This window comes from Amphibalanus amphitrite, unplaced genomic scaffold (genome assembly GCF_019059575.1).
Source record: "Amphibalanus amphitrite isolate SeventyFive unplaced genomic scaffold, NRLGWU_Aamphi_draft 000423F_arrow, whole genome shotgun sequence".
Taxonomy (NCBI): domain Eukaryota; kingdom Metazoa; phylum Arthropoda; class Thecostraca; order Balanomorpha; family Balanidae; genus Amphibalanus; species Amphibalanus amphitrite.
In genome coordinates, this window is record NW_024881917.1 from 211284 (window position 1) to 221068 (window position 9785).

The 9785-nt window shown below is 55.2% G+C and overlaps 1 protein-coding gene across 1 annotated transcript in view; it reads right to left on the reverse strand.

Annotated features, from left to right (window-relative positions):
• The window catches only part of LOC122391130 (serine/arginine repetitive matrix protein 2-like), a 39140-nt gene extending 30893 nt beyond the window's left edge, over positions 1-8247 (reverse strand). Inside the window, exons 1-3 of the mRNA XM_043384797.1 lie at positions 8177-8247; positions 1767-3792; positions 1319-1422 (exon numbers count right to left, since the gene is read on the reverse strand). Coding sequence (XP_043240732.1) covers positions 1319-1422; positions 1767-3595 — 1933 coding nt within the window. The 5' untranslated portion in view covers positions 3596-3792; positions 8177-8247. The remainder of the gene's footprint in view (positions 1-1318; positions 1423-1766; positions 3793-8176) is intronic.
• Positions 8248-9785: the final 1538 nt, after the last annotated feature.

A 9785-nucleotide genomic window follows, 5' to 3' on the forward strand; every position in this document is an offset into this window, starting at 1 on the left:
TCGATGTGAGTACGTCCTGAGTACAGCCCTAGTTTCCACTGAATAACCGATGAGTTCCACCTGAGTTATGGCCGTACTACCACCTGAGTTATACATTAGTACCAGCTGAGTTACATATGAGTTACTTCCTAGTTTTTCATGAGTAATGACTTACTATTACCTGAGTTTGGCCTGAGTTGTCTGAGTAGGACATGAGTTACGCATGAGTACTTAATGAGTTTTATCTGAGTTTTACCATCGGACAAAATGGCAACTCACTTTGTTACTCACATGCTACTCACTTGCAATGAGTTTTGCCCGAGTTTTACCTGCGTTCCGCCCTGAGTTTTACCTGAGTACGCGGATTTAGAGTGAGTTTTACCATTGGACAAAATGGCAACTCAGTCATTACTCAGAAAAGTGAGTAAAAATTTTTTTCAGTGTATAAACACGATTAAACACCAGATAAAAGAAGGTGAGGCCTATGAGCGAGTGAGTAAAATGAGTGGAGCACTAGGTGTTGTCACATTTTCTGACCGCTGCCTTGAAGGCGCGGAGGGTGGGCATGCCACGGACAGACTGTGGAAGTCCATTCCAGGTTACCGCCCCGCGGTATGAGAAGGCTCTCTGGCTCGATGACAGTCTGCAGCGCTGCACATGCAGGTCGCCGCCATCGGAGCCGCGCGTCTCCCGGGTCGACACCACGCTCCGGGGCACCAGGAGCTCTCGCACATTGGAGGGTGCGCCGTCCGTCCGCAGCAGCCCCCACACCTTGGTGACGTCCCGGCGCGCCACCAGGGCCGCGATCCTCGGCCAATCAAGGGAATTTAGAGATGATGTGATGTGCTCGTGTTTTTTAACCCCTGTTACAACTCTGGCCGAAAAATTGATTAGCTTCTGAATTTTTTGCATCTGAATTTTTTGCATCTACTTTTTCTAAAATAAGCACCCAATACCCATTTACCTTTATAGAGCCTAACATAATCTTCGAAATCTTACTTCATGACCTTAATTTTCCATGAAACTCACCATACCTATTCTTTTTTACACCTAGGACCTCAGCACACGGCCCGTTCCTGGATCACGCCTCTCTTTCCCTGGCTGACGGTCACCTCACCATAAAGGTCACCTCACGTATCGGTCACGTCCTCCTCAGACAACCGTTAGGAGTAGTCCCGTCTTCCGTGGGGATATTTAGGTAACTCCGGGGTGACCTTTTGAGTGACTGGGAGACTTGCCACGCCTCCTACCGGCAGAGACCCCGACCCAACGGAAGGGCTCAGCTACTCCGACACACCCTGTCAATGGCTCTGCTTGCTGCAGATAGAACTGTACTCACCGTATTTGGGGCCCGGCTGGTTGTGTTTCGGCTCGACAGGTGTCGCTGCGGGCGTCTCGGTGTCAGCGGTGGCGCCGCTGTCGCCCTCCACAGAGTCGTCGTCACTGAGGACGCAGGGGGCAGGTGTCCGTCAGCAGCGGGCAGGACTAGTATGGTGATTGGATGCTCGTTGCTGCAGCTCTTCTCGTAACATGGAGCAATAAATCATAAAAGGACACAAATTTAGGAGCTACCTGAAAAGTGTTTGACTGCAAAGGGGTACCATTGGTGGCACTTGCAAAATGCTCGCAAGAATGCATTACCAACCCTTAAGGCCTTAAAATTTGACTGAACTGACCGTATAGAAACACAGGATTGTAAAGACGACTTTCCTATTCCTATAAACCAGGCACGCACATGCACTGCCACTAAATCATACACTCGCTTACAAATATAACTTTAAACTCACCTTTCGGCCGGGACCAGCACCATAGCGCGTTTCCTGGGCATCGGCGTCGGCACGTAGTTGGCCAGAACTCCCTCCGAGGGGCCCTCGTCCGACAGGGCCGCGTCCGTGGCGCTTTCATCGGTGCTTTCCGCCGTCTCCGGCGAGACGGCCGTCTCCGGGCTGGACTGGTCAGATTGCACAGGGGATTCTGTCTCTTTCAAAACGATGGCTGAGGAATCGGGTGAGTCTGTCGCCACTTCAACAGCTGTGTCCGTTTGTTCAGCCGCCTCAGTCTCATCGGTGCAGATTTCATCTGCTTTCTCTGTTGTCTCTTGATTGGATTCATCATCTTCATCAGAAACATCACACGCGGATGTTGATAACCTTTCAACACGTGCTCCTGATTCTTCCTCAGAGCCCTCTCTGTCTGGCTCAGTCATTATCGACATCTTCGACAGAGTAACCCTCTCCCCTGGCGGTGACTCCTGCTCCTCATCAGACTGCGTTATTTCCTCAGTCTCCAGCGTCCCGTCCTCCAGAGGACAGTCGTCAGTCTGAGCCTCTCCCTCCTCTCCAGACCCATCGCTGAGCCGGCGGTGACTAGCCGGAGGACTGGCTCCGCCACTCCCGCCTGAGTCATGGAAACCCTCGTCCTCCTCAGCTGGCGAGGACGGCTCTCGGCTGATCGTCCTCGTCTCGTTCCTCTCCTCCTCGTCCTCGATCTCAGAGTCCTCTGCGAGCTTCGGTCTGTCCTGAAACACCTCTGGAGGCGGCAGGGGGCTCACGCTGCCCTCCTCGTCGCCACCACCCGTCGCGAACACACTATCCATGCTCAGCTCACGTTCCAGTCGCTCGAACTGGCGCAGCGCCGAGGCCAGGTCGAGCTGCGGCGCCGGCGGAGGGGGCAGCCGGCCGGCCCCCCGCTCCACCACCGTGGAGGTGCTGCTCCGGCTGCTGCATGAGCTGCCGTCAGACTCCAGCGCCGTCTGCAGCCACGCCTCCTGCGCCGACAGCGCGTCAGTGGCGACGAGCGGCGCGGCCGGCGCGGCGGCGGCCCGTCTCTCCCTCCTCCCCGTCGGGGATTTATCCCGAGCGCCGACCTCCCTCGCCGGAGACACGCGCAGGGTGTCCCCTCCGAGCGAGATGCCGCTGTCCTGGCTGACCAGCGTCTCCCGCCTGCCCAGGTGTCTGACGCGCAGCTCCACGGCTAGAGGGGTGTCCTGCAGCAGCTGCACGCACTGCAGCCGGGTGAGAGCCGTCACCGGCCGGCCGGCAATCGCCGTGATCCGGTCCCCCGGCTGCAGCCTACCCCAGCTGCACGAGGCGCGTGCTGACGGACTGCCTTCGGCACAGGACTGAACCGACACACCCTGCACGGCCTCTTCGGCACTCTCACCGCCGCGGAACTTGAGACCGAGCCCCAGCCGCTCGCCGGGCAGCCGGTACAGCGTCACCAGCTCGGTGGTGTGGGACGACACCACAGCAGACGGTGTCTCATCAGCGGCCAGTTTGGTGTGTTTCACATCCATCCCTGCAGCCTTATCTGAGACCGGACTCACCGCCAGGTCTGTGAAGCTGTCAGTAGTCACCGCGACTCTCTCCGTACCGGGCGCTGAAGGAGAGCCCTCCTCACCACCATCCCTCACGTCCAGCACGGTGACAAAGGTGACGCCCTCCTCGCTGCTCTCATTGGGCACCTGGACGCTCAGTTTGCGGCCCTCCAGCACGCTGTGGTACTGCGGGTTCTGGTAGAACGCCTGCGGCGCCGGCGCCAGCTGACTTTGACTTATATTCACCACTGTGACGAATGGGTCGGGCTGTGAGCGGCCGGACGGCGCCGCCGAATCCATGGCAGGAGGCGGCGGAAGGGGTTCGCACGCCGGCCGGGCGGCCAGCAGTCGTCGGACGCGGGGCCGCCGCAGACGCTCACACCGGAAGCCACCACTTCCGGCGGTGGTGTGACGTCACCAGTGGGCCCCACGTGACCGGGTGTCTGCTCAGACGGTCACGTGACCGGGCGACGGCCGGCGTCGGACTCAGAGCGGCCCTGTGAACGAAATAATGAGCACTGTCAGTTCAGTTGGTTATGGCTTGTTTTGCTATTGCTGCACAGCATGGCTGTAATCATTGACAAAATTCAATGTTCCTGTCTGCAACGATGCAAAACACTGCCGGGATGTCTCTGAAGTAATAGAAAACCCGGGGGAAATCGAAAACAAATTGCGACACTTATAGGCAATATTTTCCAACCAAACACGCCTCAGCGTGCCTGTTGATATGCCGAACGGCGATGTCAAACCTTCACCGTATCAGCCCTGGCCCAGAGACGGTATACCGGACTACAATGGACAATTTCCAAAGGTATCAAGCGTCGCTAGCTTTCTTCTCGATCACGTGTATGTACTCGCTCAGTGAACACGTGTCGGTACAGGGGAACGTGGTGGGTCGTCATTGGTCACCGTCAGTGACGCAGCGGGGCCGGGCGTCACTGACGGTGAGGGTGTCATGGGACTTCACTGATGGCGGAGCGGCGGAAGGAGTGGTGTATGGAAGAAAAACGAGGACGAGAAGGCGAGAGAGAGAGCCGCTCTATGCGCCTCAGAATATAGGCGGAGTAAGAGTAAGGAGGAGAGAGGGGGAAAGAAAAGATAGAGACGAGGAGAATGGAATTTTGTTCTGATCTCTGGTGGTGCAATTGATTCGCTGGACAGTTGTCAGCAAAGCCTGAAGATGAGAGTATGGCCCAAACACATCAGCTATCGTTATACGAGTATCACGATGCGTGCCGTAATTGAGGCGATATAAGGTTAAAACGAACAGACAGGTGGGCAGGAAATCAAATTTCACGAGCCGACCGCTGGCGGGGCCCGAGCCCGAGGTCGGGGGTCCAGGAAGGGCCGGCCGGCCGGTCTGTCGGACCGCCACTGCCGACAGCCACCCCCCCCCCCGTGCCCCGGGGCGTCATCGGGACGTGCTTCAGACTTCAGAGGGCCCGTCGCCGGAACCACCGGGCCACCTTCGGGGGCGACCGACTAACCTGATTTCCCTTATTTGGCGACTGCCGGACGCGGAACCTTGAGAGCTCGGCGGCGGCTCGACGGGCAGAGGCCGCATACTAATGGCAATGGCTGCGTGCTGACGGCTCCGACAGCTCAGGGCGACGAGGGGAGGGGCGAGAGGGGGAGGGGCGAGAAGACCCCTGAGCGCCGCCGGCCGCTGCTTCCTTACCTACAGCCTACAGGTGCAGGCAGGAGCGTGTCTTATGAGTGAGAATGACAGCAGCCACAGGTTTCCTCACATCTCCCGAATCCCAGGAAGCGGTTACGGCTCTCCATATAATGGTTCGATAAAAATGCTAGGGTTAACTTTCTCAGTCTGGCAAGGTCGAACTTCGGAGACAGCGTGCATGTTTATGATTCAGGAGACATCAGGAATTTTCAGGTGCACAACTACACACCAGGCGTAATGCTAACAGCCTGTCGATTGAACGGATATCGCCTCGCCAAGAAGTAGCGAGGCGTCATCTGATGTGCCGCTGAGCTCTAACAACATCTAACAGCGTCAGCGTCCTGATGACAGAACCAGGGTGTCTACAAGCACAATTTTCCACAGAGCTACGAAAATGGAGCACCTCCGTCGACCAGGCGGTGTTCGCGAATTACACTGTGACGCCATTACGTTAGATCGTCACGTCATCGCGTTAGACCGTCACGTCAATGGCCCACATAGTCGGCTCCCATTAGACCAACACCATCAACACGGTTAGCACAGTCCTCCGCCTCCTGTGGTGAATCGCCACACTGACCTATGACGCCCTGGGGAATATCGACAGCGCTGTACCAGCAAAATGCATCGGACGGGCGACCGAGATGACACAGTTTGTCCGCCAGACATCCGACAAGGAATGACTGGATCGTTTTACTGAGTGTGTCAGCACGGGTGACGGGCGTGACACGACGATGTCTTCAGCATCTCGAATGGAGATGACACGACTCGCTTAATCCATGATTTTCTAAAACGACCCCCACGGGGTCAGGTCAGCATGTCACGACTTAGCACGACTCTGAATATCATCGGAGCTGACCGAAGCTTTTACGATACATGATTTGATTCCTATGTCTGCCATGTAACCCTTGAGGCATATCTCATAGCTTCAGAAACACGACTCTCCCAACTTTTTTTATTACTAATAACGACTCGAGGCCAATAGGTGTTATTATATCAATCAACCAAGACTGAGGAATGTTGTCATTGAGTCAATACATTTTGTAAAGGAGCCTAACCCCAGGATCGGACTGGCCAGCTGCACGCGCAACATGTATACCTACCTACCGGACGGCGGCGGCCGCAACGGTACAGCAACGACGTGACCTGGGTAGGGTATGCATAAAGTATGGGTCTGGGTCTGGGTAGGGTATGGGTCGCCGCCCATGGGCGCGGTCACATGTGGGCCTGATAACGGTTGACGCGCACTAACGAGCTACGCATAGTTAAGTGGGCTTACCGGAGCAACCCAACGAGTCTCCTGTCCTGTTTTCAGTCAAAACATGGGCGTCAATCTTGTAAATAAAAATTGATGGGGAAAAGATTAGGTACACCTACCTATTTTATTGACTTTCCACTCTCAACCAGGCAGATCAAACGATGGAATGGTGCGGTAAAATCGCTCCTTCCTTTTCCCGAGAAACACCAGCTGTGCCCACAGCGCCCTCCTCCTGGCCCCTCCCCCCCCCCCAAAAAAAAACGCAAATCGACTATGACTTAAACGTAAGGCAGAACGCCAAACGCAGTCAAGTACCCATTGGCATTCACCTGCGTCGGAGGCAGTCAGTTTCTATATGAATAATAGATTATATTTTGGCCTCTAGGCCACTACACACCTTGATTTTTTAGGGAAATCCTACAAATTTAAATGCAGTTTATGCAGCGCCGCCCGCGTGGCTTCAAATCACGACGCCATTCATATTCACAGGTCAAGCCGGGTCATTGGAAGACGCTGATGTGAAACTGAGCTCACAGCTCGAGCCCCGCCGCGCTGGTTACCGAACATCGACCGCTAGTGACCGGCACGGCTCTTCCACCGGCTCACGGCTCTATGCTAATGCCCGCTGACATGTGAGCACGTTGATAATGGTCATTACATACCGCACGTGGCCCACAGTGGACCCAGACAGGAAGTGGCTAAAGAGGAGGCCGACAGGCCAGTTCCGTTCGACTGAATAATCACCCCGACACCGCAGCGAACGCACACGAATCCATGCCGCACCGCCAGTTTAGTGATTGTTAGGGTGACCCGCTGACCCGCGAGAACCCGGTTCATGTCGGCCGAGCAGAAATGAATAGTTCATGAGACATCTGATAGACGTACAATGGAATTCTCCGCCTGTCTGAACAGAGTCTAATAACGCTCATTACATATGCGATCAGCGAAGATGAACGGCGTTGTCGATGACTTTTTCGCTCGCTGGGACTGTTTTCGTGTAACGTAGCTTTCCGTTCCTTTTGTTCGGACACACGGTTTCAGGACTGGACCGGGGTGTGACCGTTCCGCTCCACATGCACCGTCTATGGACGATGTCACACCATTACAAAATTACATATGGTCCCGTTTTGTGTGCACCAAAATATAGGTCGCTTTATTTAGCTACCGGGTGTAGATAGTAGGAACACAAGAACTGAAGCGTGTTCACGGTCTGACGCTTCATTTGCAGTGCAACAGACCCGTTGGCTGACCCCATCTAGCCAAGACAAAACAATAAGCAGTGCTACAGCGCATCTGAAATAAACTCAGCCTGATTACAGCCTGAAAAGAGTTGTCGACTATCGGAGGAAACCAAGCCTGGAATAGCCCGCCATCAACATGCCGCGCGTCGCTTTTCACTCAATGAACGGAGGTGGCGCGTTTTAAAGCTGTGCGGCTGTCGACCATGAAACACCTCCCACTTCCGGCGCCCGGCTCTCAGGCTGGTGCCGGCGTGGGAGCCACCGGAAGGGGACTGACACTGCATACAAGCAGACAGTCGGAAGGATGGACGGGAGGGGAATGACACTGCAGACAGACAGACGGACGGGACGGCAGGGGTCTGCCACTACCGACGAACCATCCGCGGGTGTCCGATTGGGCGGTCCGTGGTGCAGAGAGGCGTTGGGATGTGCGGGGACGCGGTGGACGCAGGTAATCACTGCAGACGGGTCAACGAAGGGAAACAGAGGGGGGGGGGGGGTGGTCGAGACGGGCGGACGGCAGAAGGTGGAGGAATGAAACAGAGTAGGTCCCACAGACTGATGGCGGGAGGGGTTCCGTAGGACGCGTCGCACACAATTATCAGTCGGACAAACCCAAGACTGATGCAAAAGACTGGGAAGAAGTCTCTGAACCTCGCCCGAACGCAATGATCTGGTTGATCCCAATGGCTTTTTTTTTTACTTACCAAATTTTCGAATACAGGCGCCCCTCAATGGCTGTGTCTCCACGCTCATGTAAATTTATTGCAATGAAGACCTTCCAGGGGTATCCTGAAACAGAACAACTAAGATGAAGCATGCCGATGTGATACAGTCATATATCCACCGTAAATACATACAACCACTGGTACAGACTACAGACCATCAAACAGCGACGGAAGAAGGATAGGCATAATAAAAGGGAAGGATTTGGACAGAAATCAGGTGGCCTTGCCATTTCAAAAATGACCCGCCCTAGCCCGACGCACTGAAACCAATGCTTTGCTGAGCCTTTCACGAGGCTCAGCATGAGCAAAGCATGAGAAGACCTGGCGTGGTTTATGTTCGGTGATGTAGCCGGAGTGTATAGGGTTTATCATTGCCACCGGTTGTCGATTCGCCACGCAGTAAGGACTGACCTGGAAAGTGGAAACATCAATCAGTCCGGAATCCGTATGTCTGCCCGTCTGCAGTCTAGATGAATCACTCAGCACGGACGGCAATATTGACCACCTCGGCGTGGAATTGGGATGTCCTAAGGACCTACTCCGGCCCTGCAAGCCACCCCAAAAGTATCACTTATACAGGCCCTATATGTAAACCATCCCGACGGTATGATCCAAACCGGCCCTTTGACTCAGCCCTGGCGCCTTGAATCAGAACGGGTGCTTTAAACCAACAGGCGTTTTGAACCATCGCGACGCTTTCAACCACCCCGGGCGCTGTGAAGCATTTCGGGCTCTTTAACTCGTCCCGAGCGCTTTAACCCATCCCGGCGCTTTGAACCATATCCCGGCGCTTTGAACCGTCTCGGGCGTGGGAGAGCCGCGGCTGCGGTGGGCGGCGCTCCGTGGCGCGATCCACCACTGATGGAGATGAGTGGTGGGATGCTAAGCGACTCTGAGCGGGAACGTTCACAGTCCGGACACACGGGCGATGGTGAGAGGGTTCGGCCACCGAACGGATAATGGGTTGGGTGTGGCGCTAATGCAGCGGGGCCGAGGACTTCGTGGTGGGTCGAGCTTCCACTCCGCCGCCGAGATGAGTGTTATATGGCGCGAGAGAGGCCAATATTTCAACATTATTTTTTAAAAATCATGAAAGTAAAATGCATGAACTGGTGCATGAACTTAGAACGCTTCTATGATGCCAGTAAATTTGTCAAAAAAAAAGAAACACATGACAGGGCATTTGTCGAAAGCCCTAGCGACTCAACTGGATCCGTTTGAGCTTTGAAACCTGATAACTTGTCCAAAAATGAACCACGCCAGCAAATATCGATTGTCACATGCCCGTGCCGATCACCGCTGTATCAACTACCCTCCCCCATGGCCGTTCCTCCGCCTTTCGCCTTCATCTCTGATCTCCCAACCACATCTGACATCACCATCGCTCTCCGTCCTCATACATCACCCACCCGAGCCAGTGAAGCGCGACCGTTCCACCTCCCACCTCCTCGCAGGGAGGGCCAGGGACTACCGAGAGCTCCTCCGCCCTCCGGGAGAGAGCCTGCGGTCGTCCGGTGGACCCTGACGTCAAAAGAGCGTCAGGGTCCACCGGAGGCCTTCACGGGTGGCCGGACAGGAACGTATTGTC